The sequence below is a fragment of the Epinephelus lanceolatus genome, chromosome 3, assembly GCF_041903045.1.
Source record: "Epinephelus lanceolatus isolate andai-2023 chromosome 3, ASM4190304v1, whole genome shotgun sequence".
In the NCBI taxonomy this organism is placed as follows: Eukaryota; Metazoa; Chordata; class Actinopteri; order Perciformes; family Serranidae; genus Epinephelus; species Epinephelus lanceolatus.
The window spans coordinates 6469805-6492073 of NC_135736.1; the positions used below are offsets into that span (position 1 = coordinate 6469805).

Here is a 22269-nt window from a genome sequence, read left to right on the forward strand (position 1 = left end):
AGTCACCATCTTTATGCAGTTTACTGAAGACTATGTTATATCTGCAATGTAAACACTGAATATTTTTAATATTCTATATAATATCTGTCAAGTGTGTAACTCATTGTGGGACCTTTGTATAACACTTAAAGGCTGCACTGAACCGAAAACAGAAAGCTGGCTGCTCGCAGATAACTACTGTTTGCCATAGGTGTCCCTGAGTAATCATACTTAAACACATGGCCTGTGACAGCACACAGTCTGAACAGATATCACTGAGATTTGATTATAAGCATCTATCTGAACGTTGAGCAGCTGGTTGGATCATCAAGGTGACACCGTCTACTAAAAGAGTACTGCAAAATCAGGGGCAAACCAGGTGGTCAGTCTCTTTTGTCTGAGTGTTTTAATGGTGTATCATGGACTCATGCAGAGACTTAAAGTCAGGATATCTTTGCCACTGCTGCGACTATTTTGATGATTATTTTCTGATCTGTCTTGACAGTGTAACTTACAAAAGCAAACTTCAATACTGAAAACTATCCATGTAGGCCTATCGTCACATAGTTACTGTGACAATAGGCCTTCATGCATTTAAGTCTGCCCCTTAACAAACAGCTTGAATACTTGAGTATTTTCTGAAAATAAACTTGATATTTGGCACTTTCTGCCCTCTTTTAGCTGTCCTTAAAAATAATTTCCTTCCTCTTTTTTTTCCTCCATTGGTGTACGGATGAATTAACTTACTGATTTTTACACTTAATGATCATTTTTGGAGGCTGCAGCTTGTGTTACTGTTGAACTGTATTGCATTGAGAGGTGGACAAAATGATAGAAACACCTGTAAATGTGACGCAATACAATTCAACAGCACCACAAACTGCAGCCTCCAAAATATCATACAGCTTTTCGAAAAAGGTTTCAACAATAAGTGAACATTGTAAACTTTATGAAGGAAGGATTCACACCATTAGAATGCACTGGTTATTTGTGTGTGTTTTCAGTGACAATTTCCTTATCAACCTGCACCAGTTGAACCTGCTCTGCAATATTTCTGGATGTGAGCCCCAACTGTACCTGCTGAACTGCTTCTCAAGTTCTGCATTCACTTACATACATATGTTATACCCACACCAGCTACAGCAAAGCCCTCGAAACCTGCAGTGTCATAACCACACTTACTTGTATGTTGCGGAGTTCTTATATCAAGATGAAGTGGACAAACAGCGGATGCCCCCCTTCTCTACATACTGACCAGACACTAATGTCTGATTCAACTAGCTTCTCTTTAGCTTCATCTAAGTAGCAACCTACAGTATGTTTGCTAGTTTATGACAGCAACTTTCTTGAATTTTTTTTTTTTAAATCTGGGTCAAATGAATAAAAAAAAATGTGGTCACCATTATATTGGTAGCTTGGCTATTTAAAAATGATTAAAATGACAATTCCTTCTGTCCAGTCAGTGGCTTTAACATCACCGTCTAGTGTTGGCTGACCCCACCTGAAGTTGTACAGAGTACTAGATACAAAATTCTTTGTACAGCTTTTGCTGTACCATGCAGTCAAAATATAGCAAAGGATACTAGAATGAACAGCTTTGGGTGCGAGGAAGGGCCCATCTAATGCCAGTACAGAGTCCAGAATTTTGTGCTCCATCCCTGACCACAGTACAGCTACCATAGCCATATCCATGACATCATAGAGTCAATCACAACTGCAGCCATAGTAGTCCAAAACACATTTGAACCACAAAGAGGGTAACACTGCCTATTAAGTATAAATTAGCCAACCAGCATTACTAACAGGTCTAAATGAACATTAATTAATATGTTTTACTCTGGCTACTCTGCAGTGGGCTATTTAGAGTTAACAGAAAACGAAAACAAATCTGTCCACGCACTATTAAATTCTCCTTTTTCTTCAGAAACTCCAGAGCCAGCTTTGCTAGGAAGGGTCAGTTCAAAATTTAGAGGAAAAAGGTGCCAGGCTGTAGACTTATGATGCACATTTTAGCTGATGAAATGTTAAAACCTTTTTTTTTCTTCTCTGTTACTTTGGTTTGTAAACTACACATTTTTCAGTTGTGAGAATTTCTTTAGACCCACAACAATGATAAATGGAAATTAAAAAGTTAAAAAAAGACCATTATTCATTTCCATTAAGATTTTTTTTTTTTTGTCAAAGCCACAGGGAGCCACTGGAGAGGGACTACAGAGCCGCATGTGGCTCCAGAGACAGATACCAGACTGTATCCCACTTTTATGTGTCTTTATAAATCAAAACATAATAATAATGTTTGCATCTCCCACAGCTCCCATGGCTTTGATAATCCATTTACAGATGCTGCAGGAACATTGTGTGTGCAAAGAGCACAGGAGGAGCCACTGGGAGCCACTGAAAAGGGTCTAAAGAGCCACATGTGGCTCCAGAGCAGCAAGATTCCTACCCATGGCCTACACTGAGGCAGGTTGGTCTTTTTAAAGCACAAATGAGCGATAAACACAACATGTCAAGTGTCACATTATCTCCCCTTTCTGTACTGTGTCTGTTTGACATTTCCCTAAACTAGCTGTGCTTTGTAACTGGAAATCACCAACACATGGATGGATTGGGGGAACACAAAATGTATTGTGAGTAAATTTAAAGCAAAAGTAGTTCGGAAAAAAATACCATTGTGATCCTTACAAGGCTCCCTACACCACCAGAGGTAAATCAGAAAACGTTTTTTTTGTTTTAACCCTAACCTCACCAGAATATCAGTAATTAAGCTACCTATGATACACCTTTGGAGTGTAAGCAGGGCTGCTGGTAAAAACCTCACATGACACAGTGTAAGTGTTACTCATCATTCAGACTTTGGCCTTTCCCCTTTGCAAACACAAAAGCACTTTTCTACACCAACTGCCACACTGTTGCATCAGTCACAGTTACATGCACATGCTACACTCATACACAGCCCAGAGTCTGAAACAAATATTGTAAATACCCAAGTTACAAAACAGTTTACATATTTCACTTGTGGAACTTATAGTTTTTAACACATTTGAATAACCCCCCCCCCAAAAAAAATGATTTAAACTGTTTAGATATAGATGACTTTGTGGGTTTAAATAGTCTGGGTGCTTAAAAAACATGTTTTCCATTCAGTTGCTGAGGATCCCAGTGTGTTATCAGTCAGGGCTGATGTGTAGGCATGCCATCACGGCGCAGGGAGCGCCGCTTATTCACTTCCAGGTACAGCCCGCTGCGGTCCAGTCACATTTCAACACGAACTGCTTTCGGCCTGATAAATGCGCATGCGCACTACGGTTGACCCCTCCGGTTTCTGCGTGCGGTGCCACGTTAGTAGCGGTAGACACAAAATACCAGCTACTCTCCCAACCTTAAACAAGGAAAAAGACCAAAACTAAGGCCAATTTCACAGCTAAACCGTAACCGAGCGTGTCTGCAGCTCTCGTCTCTCCACCAGGAAGAATACTCGACGGCAACTATGTTCAAGTTTCTGCTCATCTGCACACTGGCTGTGGCCAGCAGAGCCGAGATCAGTGAGGAAGAAGATGTCCTGGTGCTGAAGAAAAGTAACTTCGACGAGGCTCTCCAAGCTCACCCTAACCTCCTGGTTGAATTCTGTAAGTAAACCGTAGCTACAAAATCTCTCCAGCTAGCGCTAGCCGTCTTCGGCAGGCTCAGCGGCTGCCCGGCTAGCTAACGTTAGCTTGATTCAGCCTGGGTTAATGTTAGCATTAAACTTTGACACTTCTGACAAGTTGCTGCGGTTAGCGGCTAACTTACTGATGTCATGTTTAATTTTGCATCCATGCGTGAATATATTGCACTTGTTTTCACAGCAGCTATTTCACCGTTGTTCGAACTGAGTATAAAAATGACGGGGCATTGTTTATCAGACTGCGTTTTCTCTTTGTCAGACTCATTTCCATTAAATTTGACTCACGTTACCTAGCGCCGAGTATCCTCAAAGTGTGAACGGAGTCTGATGAGGATACGAAACTTGGCACAACGCATTAACGTCAACCCGCAACTTGTTTTAATGCTAACTGTATGCATTTGCAACTTTTGTTCAGCCATATGTTTGCTTTGGCTAACGTTGTAACCCCATGGTGTTATAGATGGCTAAAAACAGCGCACCTTATTGCGTTTTAAAAAGTCGGCACTGCCGCCGTGCACTATCACTACTGCTGTCGGGATAACGCTCTAATAACATAACCATTATCACCTCAATCAGCCAGAAGCGAAATGAGTATCATTTAAGTGAAAGGCCATAACGTTTCGATTGCCTGCCGTGGTTTCACACTGTAAGTTTCAGTGTTTGTGCAGCCCGGATGTCTCTGTTGCTGTATTTTTCTCTAATAAAACAGAAGTTTGCGTGTCACAGCACAGGCTCTATTCAGCCTCTTCTCCATAGCCTGCAGGCCCATCCCGCTTTACTTTTGTGACATTGTTGACCTGTTCACATCCTGTGTGACAAATCAGTGGACCAGTCAGAGATGGCCGAGGGCAAGTTTCTCCAATGAGCTCGGGATGGGAGGGATGAAGGCTTTTCTTTTCACCCACGTATTTGTCACTGGGCGGGATCTCAGTGGGGATGTGGAGCTAGGTTGACGTGTACTTAACAAAAGTTCATCTGTGCGTTTATATTGGCTGCACTGGAACAAGGAAGTTTTGTTGTTTGTCAAGAATCTAAGGTGATGCAATGCAGGTCATTCTATTTGACGTGTCATTTCTGATAAGGTGATTATCTGCTTGGAATTTGTGTCCAGGCTTTTATATGTACGGTTTAATACCATGGCTTACAAATTAACATGTGAAAGCACAGTAGCAATTAGATTATGCTGCATTTGATAGTAGTTTGCTCCTGCCACTAATCACCAGTTATTTTAAAGTTCAGACTAGTCCTTTTAAAAAGGTTACACTTTCCCAAAAGTTGTAAAGAAAGTTTAGTTTATGAACAGTCAAAATATAAAATGCTGATCAAAAGTTCTGAGTCCCAAAAATCCCAATACTTGTTTTTTCTGACTAGCATCTTTCTTATAAAACACTGTACACTTCATCCCTTTATGAAAATGCTCTGTAAATAAGGTTTTCCACGTCAGTTGCAATTAAATACAATGGAGAAAAGCAGCAAATCCTCACATTTAAGTAGCATAGCTGAAAAATATTTCGTAACAAGTAAACATTTATTGAAATAGTTGGCCATGGCTGATCATCAGAAAAATCATTCAGTGTGATTATTAATGACAGCAGCTAATTGGAGCTCCATATTTGCCACGTTGCATGTTTTATATACCTGTTGTCTTCCAGTGGTATCTTTTTGTGCCAAAAATTAGCACCCTGTCTGATCAGATTTACTTATCTCAAACAATGCAAATGTCTATATTTGGTGGGTTTCCTGCTAAATGTCTTCCTGACACTCCTGCAGATGCCCCATGGTGTGGTCACTGCAAGGCCCTGGCTCCGGAGTATGCCAAGGCCGCCGGCATGCTGAAGTCAGAGGGTTCAGAAGTCCGCCTGGGTAAGGTTGATGCTACGGAGGAGACAGAACTGGCTCAAGAGTATGGCGTCCGGGGGTATCCCACCATCAAGTTCTTTAAGGGCGGAGAGAAGGAGTCACCCAAAGAGTACTCTGGTGAGCCTTATTGTGATTTTTTTTTTCTTGCACGAGACAGATTACCTGGAAGTTTGAGGCAATGGCTGGAAATAAAGGGGAAGTTAGCCGATTTTCAAAGTTCATACATGCCCATCCATACCTTCATGGCCTAAGACAGTCCAACAATATTTGTAAACCTGAACAACTCTCTCCCAAATCCAAAAACGCAAGTGCAAAAACTCAAATTTGTGATGTTATTGGGTGTAGAGTCTGGAGCTTCTCCATAGACAATGAACGGTGAAAAATGTTCTAGATTACACTGACTGCATGCAGGGAAATGTTCTGATATATGGGAACATTTTCTGTTTCAGAACTGAGAACCCCATAATAGAATAAAGCTCATTTAAGTACAGAAAAGAAAACATTCTGTATGTCCACAAAATCAGTCTCCCATTCACTGTCTATAGAGCAGATCTGGTTTCTGGCTTTGACAGAGAGTAGGTCATGTTCACAAATATTGACTGAAATGTCCATGGCCATGAATATAACCTTTTGGAATTCCTTATTTAGGTGGTGTTCCTCTTAAACTCCATTTATATAGTGGTATCTGCTGATGAGGGGTTTTCTTTACTCAAGTTAGATTTGGATGTTTATGATGTTCTTATTCTCCCAAATTACATCATATAACTTTCTGTATTTGAATTTATTCATACAGCCATTTTAAAAAATGTTAATTGTATTTTTCTCCCACTGTGCAACTTATTGTTTTTTTCCCTGCAACTTAATGAATGGGAGATTTTATTATTTTTTTTACAAAGTGATGTAATCTTGAGAAACTATTAAACTCATAAAAAAAGGTGAGTGAATATTATTTCATAATATAATGTAGTGAAAGACTCTATAGGTGGCATAAAGAACCCATTCTGAGACCTAGAGGCGAGCCCTTCCGACCTTCTTTATCCCAGTAATATGATCTGCACAGCAGCATAAACTGTAGGTCAGCCAATCAGCTTTCAGCGACATGACTGAGGCAGAATGTGGGTTGGGCTTCCCCCTGCACGTTCCACTCATGCTGACGCTGAGCCACTGGAGATATGTGCAGTTCCTCACGTTGCCTCTTCTCTGCTGGCCTGGGCTAGGCTCGGTTTCAAGAGGAAGGGAGAGTAGGTTGAGAAGTGGTGTTTTTATGGAAACCACTACCACAAACCTCCCAGCGTCGCTCCAAGACTACGTGCTGCATCACACTGTCTTTCTCAGGGAAATTGCTACTATGTTGCATCACCAGTTCAGTCTGACAGTCAGGTCTATCTTGACTCCAGGTTAATTTCAACAGTCTTACTCCAAAGAAAGGTAGTCATGTTTTTTGAGCCTCACAGAGTTGATTTTTAGTTTTTATAATTCACTTATCACACAACATGGTGTCTGAATTTGAAAGTGAAACAAATGAGGGTGTTCTGTATTGTCATCTGAAGTTGAGAGCTGGTAGTTTCATGCAGAGCTTTTATGTTTTCACTTTCAAAATGCGCTTAAACTTTTACACCAGAAAATGTATGAACAGTGTCTCTGTGCCTGCACATATTTAGTTTAACCACTGCAGAGTCAGTGCGAATTTCCTTACGCAGATCAGGTAATACCCCTATCTGTCAAACTGGGTCTGTTCAAATACTGAGTAGGATGTGTTCTGCTTCCCAAATATCACATGGACCACATTGTCCATATTTTATTTAGATTGTTAATGTTTAGCCTTTGACTAGTGGCTTTTGATCAGTCCCATGATGTCTGTGAAAACAGAATTGCTTGAGTTATTGTGTTGTGTTGTGCTGCAGCTGGCAGGCAGGCAGATGACATTGTCAGCTGGCTGAAAAAACGCACAGGCCCAGCCGTCGCCACCCTGGCAGGAGTCACTGAGGCAGAGTCTCTGATCGCTGACAGTGAGGTGGCAGTCATCGGATTCTTTAAGGTACGAGTCTGAACTCTGAAGGTCTGAGTAATACAAGTTTCAGTTTCAGTAAAGGCTAGATTAAACTTTCTGGTCAGATTTTTGGATGGTTGATGTAATACTGTTGAGTTTCAATAAACATACAGAATGATATCTCAAAATGAATCACCATATCGCTTAGATTGTCTATTGTGTGGCATTGCCAACATCAAGCTGCGATGCTTTGTTTCCTCAGGAGCACAATTATCACCATGCCTTAAACTGGCTCAAGCAAACACTTTTTTATTTATTTATTTTTTATTTTTACAAGTAATGTATTTTAGGAATTTTAATAATTGCATGATTGAAGAAAATATTAATTATTAATACATTTTGGGCAGATTGTCACATAGTCAGTGGTGGAGTGTAGATTTTGAATTCCTGGATATTAAATATTCAAACATAATTGTTTTTAAGGTAGCCCCTCACACACTTTTACAAGACAGTTTAAAAAACAGCCCATCCTGTTTTTATAATGTACTTTGATTATTTTACATCTTATTCTCAGTTATGTGCTTTTATCAGTATTTGTGGCAGTCGCGTTCTCAGATGTATTGTAATAGCAGTATTAATAAGATGTGTTGTAATGTACATGGGGTTCATTTTTCATTCCGACTCTAAAAGGTTGAACAAAACCAATGAACTTGACAAGTAATTCTATCAGTGAATGCAAAACAGCTAGAAAAAAAAATACGCATACTAGGCCTTTGACTGGCAATTTCAGCTAATTGAATCATTAATTCAAACTATCATGTTCTACACCAGTGATACTCAGATCTGATCTGCAATAGGGTGCAGGGTGGCCTGCCAACCATTATCTAATTCACCGTGAAAATAAATTGATTTACACTGGGATTTTTTGGGAGTTTTAATGTACATTAGGTGCCAAAGTGCATTAAAACTCCTTTTAAAAAATAGAACTTGTATATTACAAAAAGTTTCATGGTGAGGATCCGGGGTCGGGGCTGAGCCACCCATGTCCTCAAATCCTAGAAACACCCCTGCATACACCTGACCTGTCTGTGGCTGCTGTGACTGGATTTGCCTTGTTTCTTCATTTTATATGATAAATATTATTATTAACTGGCCCCCGGCCTCCTCCAGTGGCCCCCACGCTAAGCAAGTTCACCATCCCTGTTCTACACATATCTGTTTAAACTGATGTATTTGATACAGTAGGGAAAAAGTTGATTAATAAACCTACTTTATTTCCCCACAATTAGCTGATGTAAATGTTGTAGTCGCTGCACCAGGTGGCGCCCAGGCATATATGTGGAAGCGCACTGAGTGATGTTCTCAATTTCAGGCTGCTGTTGGCAACAGCTTTATGAATGCCAACTGGCATATATATAGTATATTCAGACATCGAGCAGCAGGGAGAAGGACTTTTTGTTTTCTTCAGTCAGTTTTGTTTTGGCTGTGGTGGCAAAGACAGTTCCAACAGAATCACTTTGGCGCACTGGGCTATCCCCCTCTTTGCTGTGTTCCAGCCAAAAAATAGATGGCTCTCCTCTTCCTCGTTGGCAGTTGCCAGCACATTGACATAGTGCCACAATAGCAGTTACAAATGACAAAGCATGAGATGGCACAAAATTTGACAACCTTGTTGTTCTCAGTACAGGAAAAACCCTGCAATATCTTCCTATGAGAAACACTGGCAGCTGCCTAGGGTGCCGAATACACTAGATCCAGCACTGAATAACTTCATTATTTCGATATAACTCAGATATAGATTTTCTGGCATCATCTTCGTCATTCTGCTTCGTTGCTTTCAAAGCATCTAAAATAAATGTTTAAAAAAGTGATCATTTGGGATCACTTGCACAGTTCTTTATCTTACAGAATGTTTTCATGTGCCTGTAGGATGCTGAATCTGATGGCGCCAAGGCCTACGAAAAAGCAGCTGAAGCCACAGATGACATTCCCTTCGCCATGACCGCAGACGATGCTGTTTTCTCCAAGTTTGAGGTGTCCAAGGACAGCGTTGTCCTCTTCAAGAAGGTGACTTTAAATTCCAGTTTTGCTTCACTGTACCTTAACAGTTTGTTCAGAATCCATAGAGGCATGTAAGGTGCATGCAGCCTAAATATAACGGCACACAAATGTTCCATCGATGTGTATTCAAACATCAACTGTGGTCACAGGATGAATCATAAGATACAGATTCTTAATTGGTTGACTCGTCATTATTTGAAGTGTTTACTCACTGTCCCAGCTGTCATCATAATATATTGTAAATAGGTTGTTATTGGCCTTGCATCAGCTTGTGAAACACATTCTCGTGTTATGGTAATGTGATCCAGTCAACCTCACAATATCTACTCTCCGTTGCTAATCTTGGCTCGTCTCTAGTGTTTCATACGTGCCTTGGGACATGTTGCTCTACCTACACGATGAACGACTTCAGCATGTTGAGCTGATGGTGGTGAATAGTGAAGAGCTGTATTAGGTGTGGTGCGTCTTTCAACTAGCCCCATTGGCTATGATTAGAGGAGGAATGACTGGCAGCTGTGTGCTCTCAATCGAGCTCAAATTAAAAAAAGGAGTTTAGCTTATGATAAAATAATTCTTCAACCAGTAAAGTCTGTGTTTTAATTTCTTTAAGGGTCATTGTAACTGATGAACTAACAATGGAAATGTCATACTGTTGCGACCCAACCAGTTGATGAACATAGAGCATTTAACAGTTAAAGGATGTGGTTTCCTCAGGAGCTGGTGATGTGTGTATTTAACCACTGAGGGTTGCGATTTAATTACTGAAAAGACACTGAACCCCACCCAGTCCTAATGAGCAGACAAGGTCCCTGTGTGGCAGCACTGCTGTCATCAGTGTGTGTGGGCATGGGTGCAAATTAAGTGTTTTGGACTCCTTTAAGGTGCTGTTAGATTATAGTTGTAGATTTTTTGTAATTGTAGATTTATCATGTTTTGCTAATTGTTTCACACAGTGATTTTATAGTATATACCAGAGTAGGGCTGGGTTAAAATAATCAATACATCCGATTCAAATCGATCTTCACTGGAATGACCCGATATTGATTCGTAAAGTCTGAGATCGATCTTTAGATATACACTTTTTCCAACAGATGTGTGAAGCTTTAACCCTGTTAATCTTGCCAGTAGTAAAACGAGCCACAGCATAGTTTTGAGAACCTCTGATGTCACCTGCTCTTTTATCTGTAACTGTTAGCTGTTAGCTTGGTTTTGTACATTTGCGTGTAATTTATTATCACGCTGCAATGTCTCCTCCTGCTGTCTGTACGTCCTGGCTGCTGCGCCACTTTTACACACACACACAGACACACACAAACACAGAGAGGCGAAGACAACGTGAGCTGATGACAACTACACTTGTTACTCTGAGTGCAATAAAACCTTCTCAAGGGAAAAGTTAATACTTTATCAATACAGCTGATCAGCAACATGTAAACATGTAGAAAAGCGATATTTCAATCTGCTCTGTCCGTAGTCTCTCATCCACCGCCACCAATATTATGTTATAAACAAGCCCAGAGTGCTCTCAATCTAATAGCAAATTGTTACTAACAAGCTGAAACAACAACAACTGTTTATGTTAAATGGTTTAGCTCAGTTTGTCTTGTATCTTAAAACTTACTGGTGGTCATGTGACCTGTAGGTAGTGACTCTCCTCAGCAGCAGAGAGGACAGCAGGACTGATGCTGACTGATGTCTGTGTTCTTTATTCTTTCCAAACTTCACTCAGTATTGTGATGTCAGGAATATAATTTATTTTACTGACATTTTAAATTTGTTTCCAGTGAGATGTTAAGTTTATATTGTGACTTTGCTGTTTTAATATTACTTTTGCTGCTCTAGAAACAACATTTAGTTTTAAAATATTCAGTTTTATTCCTGTTGTGAATTTATTCTTTTTTAAAAAATAATTCCTTGTAAATGTTACACTGTTAGTTCTCTGAGAATCTCTTTCACATACTGCCAAAAACTGGTATTGTAACTGAAAAATCTCCAGTCGAATCGCTATGGGATCGAATCAAATCAGAAATCAAATGGAATCGGGACCCCTTGAATCGAAATCGACTCGATTCAGGAAATCAGTGGTGATACCCAGCTCTATACCAGAGGTTGGCAAACTTTCTGATATGACAAGCCATTTTAAATTTTTGTGTGAATCAATGTGTCATATCAACATTAGGTTAACATTATGTGTAATTACAACACAATAGCAAAATTTAAATCAACTGATCTCTAACATTTTATTCCATTCATGTAGGCAATGTGAATAGCAACATTTCCTCTTCTTATTCCCATAATCAGGCCGTTGTAATTATATATGAGAGCAAGCAAGAGACACTGTGGCGTGGGCCTCTGTAGATGGCGAGCAAGCTCTGAGCATGTACAGAGATGTTTATGCTCAATGCATTGTCTGTTGCAATATGCCCTGAAATGCAAGGCAGCATACAAACAAAATATTGTGTTTAAACAAGAAGTCAACAACAGAAGAATGTTAACAGAAAGTAAGCTGCTTTTTTGTTAGTTTTTTTTTTTTCCCCAGCTTTTACAGCGATCTCTCATGTTCTCCCACACCCTGTGGCAAAAAGCCTCTTCTTTCCCCAGGGTGGTGGATATTTCTTTCCAATAATTTAAGGGCAGTTGACTTTCCCTATGGTCTCTCAATAAAGAGTTGTTACTAGAGATGTCTGAACAGGTGAACCTGTGTTGCCAATCCTCCCTGTTGAACTGAAAAGCACAGCGTGTGCAGTGGACACCTAGTAACAAAAATTCAGAGGTACACAACAAGCGTTGCGACAGCTGTCAGAGCCTATGCACTCGACGCAGAAAGGGTGATTATGCAATTTTCTGTTGCACAAAGCTCGTGCCAGGGATGCTACAGCCAGCATGGACCAAACATAACCTGACCAACCTTCCACCAATCTTCTTTATAAACAAACTTAACAAAAATTTTATATTTTGTTTAACCCCCTGCTGTTACAGGCATGACTTTTAGAAGTGGCAGACTTTGAAGATGTTTGCTTGCTTCCCATACCTGGGAAGTTTGATGAATCCAGCCTTGTTTAGTCTTAAAATGGCATTTAACCCTCAAAATTTGGCAAATATATTCAAGACAAGGTGCCTAAGGTTGCGGACGGTATATACTGGTTTATACAGTGTTGATTGTTTATTTCAGTACATTTTTAACAGCCATGCCTTTTCTCTTTTTTTGCTCTGGTACCTTGTGATGAGCATCATTGTTTGTGACATTTTATAGGTTGCAGTGGATTTGTAATGACATAATAATTTCATGCAGCCCAAGCTGCCTTAACAAGAAACAACGAACTCTAAATACCTCAGTCATTTTGAGTTATGGATTATCTTCTCTCATTTTGGCACAAGGCTCAATCCCCTCACTGCCATTGTCTGGCCTCTGATCCACGTTGGTAACTTTACCCTGATACAAACACTACTGACATGTTGGCTTGTTGCCTACAGTTGGGCAAACCCTTTTAAAGCTGGGGCTCAGTCTCAATAAACAGCTGGGGTCTTTTACTTGTTTATTGCAGGGATTGAGGCTTAAGTTTCATCACCTTTGTCAGTGGCTGCATGGCTGGTGGTATGCCACCGGCCAAATGGCGTTTTTCCTAGTGTATGCCAGTAAGGGTTGCTCGGTACAGCTGTACCACTGCTATTCTTAACACTTAATAAAAGTCCATTGGGGCTACTGGCTCTTTTGTCAGCAGGGGTCACCAGGGGATTTTAAAGGGGTTTGTCTGGTAAATCTATGTTGGTGTTCACAGGCAGACTGCGGGTGGATGATATTTGTATCTGAATGTTTCCATCTTTCCTTTACAGTTTGATGAAGGGCGCAATACCTTTGATGGAGAGCTGACCAAAGAAAACCTCCTGTCTTTCGTCAAGGCCAACCAGCTGCCTCTGGTCATTGAGTTCACAGAGCAGGTAATGACGGGGGCCGTGCACATCAACGTGACCATTTGATCGCTTTTCCCCACTCCCCACTACTGTCCACAGCAATAAGAAGTACAAACCCAAGTGTTATCCTCACATGTCAGTCTTGTGTATTTCTGTTTTCTGCAGACCGCCCCTAAAATCTTTGGTGGAGAAATCAAGTCCCACATCCTCATGTTCCTGCCCAAAACTGCTGATGACTTCCAGGACAAAATGGACCAGTTTAAGAAAGCTGCAGAGGGATTCAAGGGTCAGGTAGGTGAACTGTTTGAAAGTCCCTGCTTGTGTACTTTCCTTTAATCTGTCAAATGTGATTGATGTGCATTCTGAACACGACCTCTTCTGTCTCCTCTGTACCAGATCCTGTTCATTTTCATCGACAGCGATGTGGATGACAACCAGCGCATCCTGGAGTTCTTCGGCCTGAAGAAAGAGGAGTGCCCCGCCATCCGCCTCATCACCCTGGAGGATGAGATGACCAAGTACAAGCCTGAGACTAATGACATCACAGCAGAGAGCATCATTCAATTCTGCAAACTGTTCACTGAGGGCAAACTCAAGGTGAGAGAGAAGGGAGTGGTTAGTTTTGGCAGCATCATGCATGTTTCAGATATATGTGATTAATGTTGGCTAATTCTTGTCCCACAGCCCCACCTCATGAGTCAGGACATCCCTGAAGACTGGGACAAAACCCCTGTCAAGGTTTTGGTCGGCAAGAACTTCGAGGAGGTTGCTTTCGATTCCTCTAAGAACGTCTTTGTGGAATTCTGTAAGAGCATCCTCATTTCAGCAGATGTTTCTATTTATAATAACTGCATTAAAATATATTAATGCATACTGTTTGTGAGGTGGTAAAGGGGTTCACCTTTTAAAAGGGTCTTTTGCAGTCAAAACTCAGTTGCTCAGATGTGGGAGATTTGGCAAAACCTCTAGCCACTAACTCTAACTCCAACACTAACTCTATCTCAGATCTTGCCTGTCCTTACTTTGCCCCGTGCTAAGCCTTTGTCAAATACCAAGAGTTGATGCTAGGGGCCCACTCACCCTCTCAACCCCCTTCTCAGCAAATTAAATTGTTACCAGACACTTAATTTTAAAAAGAGCTGGTTAAATATAGCTGTTGGAATATGTTTTTTATAGCTATCCACATTCACACGTGCTCTATTTTTGGAGGAATTTTCCATTGCATGCTGTTAAATACGGTTTGTGGCCAGTTGTGTGCAGTGGGGTAGGCCCATATTCCCTGACAGGTGAGGAGGTGGGGGTTTCCTAGTCTGTCAAAGGGGAGCAGGGTCATGAAACTGAAACTGCATGTGACATTTTCTCTGTTTGCCTGCTTCCAGCTATACATTGCAGCAGAGTGTACAGATGCATAGTACCTCTCTGAAATCAAACTGTAGATGGTATAAAAGAAGTTGATGCAGCCTCCGCGTCTGAAAAGTGAAGCCAATGCAGAAGTGCCTTAAATCTGCTTTCTTCCTAATGGCCAGCAGGGGGTGACTTCACTGGTTGCAGAAGGAAGTCAGGTTATATAGAAGTATATGAGAAAATGATTCTCCTTCTCATTTTCCCAATGAGTTTATGATCTCAGGCACTAGTTTCAAGTCTTCCTCAATTCAGCATGATGTTAATTTTGTAAGTTATGGGTATGGTTAGGGTATGTTTTGGGGTGGGTCTACCTTATGATTGACAGGTTGCTACCACGGTCAATCAATCAGGATAGAGGCATAGGTGTGTGTTTCCATGGCACTGTGTACTAGGCTTGATTGGCATCTTCTTTTTCATACCTTCATACTGTCCTTAAATTTCACCGTGGTATACGGTATATGATACTGGTGTGCGGGACAGGATTTCTAAATACCCTTGTATACTGTAATACAGTGATACCACTACTACGTTTGAACTTCACCATGTTTTCATCTTAGATCTTTAACCCTCTCATGGTGTGTTTTCAGTCCATTTAAGTCAACTGTAACATTTTGGTCAGCTAAAAAAAGTCTTGTTAAGCATTTGATTGTACCAAATCCCACTCCAAGGAGTCAGCTGTTCATTTTTTCCGTTAATTACATTTTGTTTTAAGCCTGTTTTTGGCCAGATAAAATTAGCATCTCAATTGATAACACAATTTACATGAATTAAGTATTCACCTATTCATTCATACATTGTCTCATGTAGTTACACTGGTTTGAACCGGCAGGTTTTTAGAAAGTTGCAAAATAACACATTGTAAGTAGTTGTCTGTGAATCAACTCATTGTGAATCTTTGGTCTGAAGCGGGCATTATCCAGTCTGTGAAAAAAAAAGAAAAGAAAATGCATGACATGATTTTGCATTCAAGTGTCTTTACTAGTCTGTATCTAAATAAGCTAAAGCCAATCCAAGTGTACTGTTTGTGTTGTCTGCTATGATTAAAGACTAAACTACTGTTGTATTCCAGATGCACCTTGGTGTGGACACTGCAAACAGCTGACTCCCATCTGGGAGAAGCTGGGAGAGAAGTATAAGGACAGTGCTGACACCATCGTGGCTAAGATGGACTCCACAGCCAATGAGATTGAGGCAGTCAAAGTCCACAGCTTCCCCACTCTTAAGTTCTTCCCTGCTGGAGATGAGCGCAAGGTGAGCGTTTCCAGCTGTCTAGATAATGTTTTCTTTTCTCATTACATTTGACCGATAAGCAGAGAGGGGTTAAAACTTTGATTGGCATCATCTCTCTTATCTTCAGGATCTTCTGTAAACATCTCCAGTTGTGCTGATAATCCTTCAATCTCCTCTCCATCTGTAATAATTGGATCTGCCCTCTCATTCATTACATGCCTTTGCAGTTGTGAGTTATATTGATCTGGGTGGTTATTTGGATCCAAAATCATTGCCATATTGGCCTTCCAAGTAACATTAGTGCCTCTTGATTTAGCAGTGTTAACCATGTGCAGAAACCTGACCTTGCTGGCTTCATAGGTTTCTGCACCATTATGTTGGTGTTTGGTTCGAAGAGATTCCTGCTGGATGACTTCACTCACATTGACACTCTCTGCTTAGCCTGCACCTGCCTCTCTCCAAAGTGCTCCTTTATTTACCAGCCATTCACGTGCCAGCCTTGAGTTTAGCAAACTTAAATGACTGGTGTATGCTGGGGCCACCTTTTAGGATTAGCCCATGACCCCACTTAGATGAAGCACACAGAAGACCCAAGAATGGCTACTAAAGGATGCAGCTGTATTGGCAGCCATACAGTGCCATCTAGCACATCATTACAGCCAGATTAAAGAGCTTTGCAGATGTCCTTTGATTGTCCTATTCATGCGCAGCCTTTTTTTTAGCATTCATCCCACCAGCTTGTTGCTGTGTCACTGCTCATAGATCATCTCTGGACAACTCATCAGCACCATTTGTAGACACAGTGCCAAAGTTAATTTGCTGCTTTTAAATGGCAGAGTTGGGTGTCAAAGGCTCAGTGATGTTTTTGCAATGAAAGACATGCATACATGCTTGCGTATTTAAGACTTTTTTGGGATGGGGATAGGACAGAATTTTGGTTGTTAATGAGAAATAATGTCTGTTCAACAGGTGATTGATTACAACGGGGAGAGAACACTGGAAGGCTTCACTAAGTTCTTGGAGAGCGGTGGTAAGGAGGGTGGTGCTCCTGCAGGAGACGATGATGACGAGGTAAGATCACCTCACCTGAGATACCCATTTACACAGTGCAGTGCAGTTATAGCACAGTTGTAGCCTGGAAAGAAGCTGTCTGAGCTTTAATGAATTTAGCTAGACTTTGAATCTGTTCAGGTCATCCTGATGTATTGGTTCCACTTATATTTTCTTTGGAGACCACAAAAAAGGAGAATCATGCTTAGGCCTGTCATGATAACTATTTTTGTTGGATGATGAATTATCCCAGAAATAACTGCGACACACTATATTATTGTCATTTTCAGGGTTCAGTGTAATGATATTATAATAATGCAAGTACACCTTTACAAAAAGCAATTAACTTCTTAGATTCTTAAGAATGGTCAGATAGAGGAATTGGAATATATAAAATATTTTTAATAAGTAATTAACATCTGTTAAGAGAGTATGGATAAAATTACAGTACCATTAATAGGAGTAGCCAAAAATGACTCAGTTTGAGACTTCATTTAAAATTTGCCCATAAAAACAAAACCAAGTGATGCCTCCTGCGACTAATAGGCAAGCTTAGTGAAGCTCTGGGAACACCATAGTTTTCTTCCATAATCTGGCTGGTGTGCTGCAGTCGGGTCCCTGGGAAGGGCAGCCTGGGAGCCGGGCAGTTTTTTGGTGGATTTACGGAATGGAGGAGGATGATGTTGGAGGTAAAACAACAAACTGCTTTGATTGTTGCCAGGGGTTTGCAAGCTAACTACTATCAGAACAGTACGTCCTCTACTCTAAATGTGCAGCTGCAGGCTAGCGGTAAGCTATGCTGTGTTGTCTTTGAAGTGTTTTAGTTTTCTTTGAAATCACACAAGTAGTGGGGTGGAGAGAAATATTACAGGCATTATTAAGGTCAGCAAAGTGATTGAGTCATGTCCATATATCATATGATATGTTGATATTATTGTGACAGGCCTAATTATGCTCACGGAAAAATCTAACTTTGCATGCAGTCCTCTGTTGGATGGTGTATTGACTTTGGACAAATGTGCGCATATACTTCACTATACTCTGATACCTAACACCAGTGGGGACATTGTCATATTGAGCCATAAATTAGGGAAGGTGGAGATGACAGTGACTAAAACAAGATCAACAGGTGCCACATTTGAAAGAGAAATTGCAGCATGAAGATTTAGAGACTGGTTGTTCTCATCTTTGAGTTGTTTCCTGAATAATTAGTGTTAAGTTAATGATTAAACCATTCCCTTAAGTTGTTGCAGTAAAGCAGAACAGTTAGAACTGAAAGTCAAGACATCATATTCAGGTGCATGTATGTCTCATAACCCCAGTGTCTCTCGAGGCATATTTGGCGTCATGTCTGAAGCTACCCAAAATAGTGTCTTAGTGTCTCATCAGGGTTTTACGCTGTAACCTTAGAACTGACCCACTTGGCTTTTTGGTGGGGAGGGGGACGGTGGCATAACTAAGCAAAAGAAAGCATTATAAGGTCTCAGGATTAGCTATTTGGAAAAAAAAAAATAAATGCTGTTTTTAGAAAACAGCCAAAAATATCATGTTTCCTAAGCTTCCTCCAGATGCAAAGTGTTGAGATGGACAATTGACCGATTTGTCGGAAACACTTGCCACCATCTTTTGGTTAAAGATGTAGAGGATACATGCAAGCTCTCTATACATTCCCTTGTGCTACAACTTTGCTGCATCTAGCACCCATTATTATATCCTCTTTACAAGCAGCTTTCCACTCCATTATTGCCACCACGCCCCCTTCTCAGAAGTCTAATTCCAGCCCAGATGAGTGCTGTGGGCTAATGCCTTCTGCAGCTGTCGTGGCTGCTTTACTGGCCTGTGCCCTGACACCTGATAAAAGCAGCACGTGCCCCACAGTCACCATTGGGGTCTTCCTGTATCTGACTTAGCTCTTCCCCCACCTGTCCTCAGACTAGACATGAAGGAATGGATGAGCAAAACGAAGATGTCATCTATAGGCTGTACATATATCTGTGGACAGTGCTGAGTATATGTTCTGCTGAGTGACGAATGAGTTGATTTGTAGGGCTGTAGTTATCCAAAGAAAATCTTGGCCGTACCTACTCTTCAACCCATCAGTTGGTGATTGGTGGGAAAAAAATCTGCATGTTATCTCTAGATAAACTATATCACCAACAATGCGGGGTTTTTTTTGTTTGTTTGTTTGTTTTTCCAATGTCCACGTGCCGCCGTTAGACGTGGCCAGAGGCATTATGTTTTTGGGTTGTCCATCCGTACATACCATTCTTGCAATATTTCCTAAATTTTGGCACAAACGTCCACTTGGACTCGATGATGAACTGATTAGATTTCTGTGGTCAGAGGTCAAGGTCAGTGTGACCTTGCATCTGTCTCATTCTCATGAAAGCAATATCTCAAGAACACCTTGGTGTTATTTTTTCACATTTGGCACAAACATTCATTTTGACTCAAAAATGAACTGATAAGAATTTGGTGGTCAAAGGACAAGGCCACTGTGACCTCACAAAATCTGTTGTAACTTGTAACTCAGGGATTTCCCAGGATTGGTCCCAAGCTACAATTAAAAACATTATTATGCAGCCAGTATTGCAGCCTTGTGGAGTATGTCTGAGAATTCTGGTGGAGGTTTGTTTTCTTAATTTAACATCTTGTGGAGCTTGCAGGTCTAGTTTTATTGGGCATTCACTATAAAGTAGAACTGCACGCTTGGCAGATTTGAGAGATTACGTCTTAATCAATGACCCTTTTGTCCTCTGCTCTCCAGGATTTGGATGATGTGGATGAAGTGCAGGACGAGGACTCTGATGGTGAGGACGATGATGGACATGATGAGTTGTAAGACCTGGCAGAGGAGAGAGAGAGGAGACGAGTCCCGCCCCAACCCCTTCCAACCAGTCACCACCACCACCTTCACTTCCTTGTGGACCTTCCCTTTCCTGTGAACATTAATATTTCCCCTTTAATTGCCTCTCAGTCAGTCAGCCGGCCCGCTGTCCAGCCCGCCACTCAGTCAGTCCATCAGTGGCGTGGCAGGGCATTTCTTGCCAGCTACATCTCCAACCTCGCAACTTCTGGCCAGACTCGTCTTGTCCCACCCGGGGGGACTCTGTGGAACAGCGCACCACCTCTATGGAAGACCTCAATGCCTTCTCTACAAAGCTCCACATCAGCTGTTTGCCTTGTATATTTTAAACCAAATGTTAAAATGGCATTGAGATCCAGTTTGCAAAATGTTTGTTTTTTCCTGTTGAATTAGCTCCCCTCCTGTTTAAAAAAAAACAAACCCTTGCCATTGCTTAATGTGGGTACGAGCTAAATGAGTGTTGTAACCTGTATTTGTAGGTAAGGGGGGGTGCCAATGTTCTTTTCCCTCAGATGGAAATCCAGAGGACCTGAGTTTGTGTTGTGGTTTTGTAAGGACTGATCTCTCAGGGGACAAGGGGCCATCCTATAGATGTGTTTATTTTGCAAGGTCTTCACTAATATAAAGCCCACAGAACTTCTCCAGTGTAGCACAAAGCCCCCCAATCTGTAGCTCATACCAATAGTTTTCTTTCTTTTGGTGGGGGGTAGTCTACTTTTTCTTCATTTCTTCATTCCTAAATAATTTCTCTGTTCAGTCTCCTTATTTCGGCACGGCTACTGACTATTTTCTAAAAGGAACAAAGGTTAACGTTTTGGGGAAAATCTTATTTTATTTAATTGCTTTCACTATGAGGTTTTGTTTTGTTTTTTAAATTTAGGACTTGTCATTTAACTGATGTACCATTGTGCCCAGCTGTAGCCAGTTGGCCCTGTTGGGGCAGAGTTGGCCCTTGGACACACTCTCAGACCTGGGATTGTTTTTGGAGCCAGTTCTGATAGGTCGCACTGCATCCATGCCTAATCGGAGATTCACTGTGGTTACTTAAGCAGACGGAGATTGGTACAGTTTACTGGTCAGGTTGGTCTGAGAGAAGTGTCTATTATATCTGAAGTGGGAGGGAACAATTGCACAGCCCCACCCCTCACCCATACTGTACCTCCTGCATCCCTTTTGGCTCTACCCAACACCCTTGTTGCCACACGTGTGTGTGTGTGTGTGTGTGTGTGTGTGGGTGTGTGCGTGTGTGGGTGTGTGTGTGGGTGTGAGAGAGTGCATAGTGTGCTGTGTGACTGGTGTATAAATTGCTGTGTGAGTTGAATGAGTAGTTCATAATTTCTGGTCATCCATGAACAGGAGAGTGAATGTACTGTGTGTTGATTGGCAGGGAGAGGAGGCTTGAGTAGAGCAAGGTGATGGGTTTGACAGCTACAGTGGTGGGGGAAACTTAACAAAGCATTCCATCATATCCAAATTGATGTGGAAAACATGAAATGGTGGCCAATAAACAAAAAAATTGAAAAAAAACAAAAACATTTGTCTCCATTTTTCTGTTTTGCTGTTGTTGAAGTGCACCTCCAGTGACAACTGTATTGTGCCACACATGAACCTTGATGTATAGAAATAGATTGATTATATTTCTGTGGCTAAATACATACATAGTTGCTATTTAAAATATGTAAGGATGGGCTGTTCTGCAGGGATATAGCTTCTCCATAGTTTTTTAGTATATAACATGTCAGGGAATACTCTCAATGCCCATTACAAGATCCATGAGCCCAGTATGACATCATCAAAACTGCTTGTTTTGTTGGCAAAATAGAAGATATTTTGCAGATATATCAAGGTCTAGTCATGAGCACTTTACTCTGAGAATATGTTGTCAAAGGACACATAACCCCTAAACAGCAGCTCTGATTAACATCCCTCAGGTATTTCTCCCTCACTGATCTTCATAGGAGCCAAGAGAGACTGAAAATAGTGTCACGCTATCAGCTGCTGCTTTATTTATGGGAAAGCCGGCGGTGATGCGTTCAGGTACATCACCACTGGCTCGACCGTTTTCAATGGCCCCCCCCATAAGCCATCCCTCTGTTTATGGAGGTTCGAGACAGGTTATCCCAGCTATTTAGCTGCCGCACCGCCACTAGTTGCTCTCTCTAACCCAGTTTTACAGGGACTGGGGATGCAACTGCACGATGAGAGAATGGATGGACAGGACGCTGAGACTGGGCTATGCTCTCCAGTCCT

General features: G+C 41.2%; 1 protein-coding gene across 1 annotated transcript; it reads left to right on the plus strand.

Moving 5' to 3' along the window:
* Positions 1-3289: 3289 nt before the first annotated feature.
* p4hb (prolyl 4-hydroxylase, beta polypeptide) lies at positions 3290-21552 on the plus strand. Its single transcript, XM_033624239.2, has 11 exons — positions 3290-3608; positions 5417-5623; positions 7411-7544; positions 9426-9563; positions 13392-13496; positions 13635-13760; positions 13866-14066; positions 14154-14274; positions 15943-16124; positions 17073-17174; positions 19921-21552. The coding sequence occupies exons 1-11, from the start codon at positions 3470-3472 to the stop codon at positions 19993-19995; spliced, it is 1530 nt and encodes a 509-aa protein (XP_033480130.1). The 5' UTR covers positions 3290-3469; the 3' UTR covers positions 19996-21552.
* Positions 21553-22269: the final 717 nt, after the last annotated feature.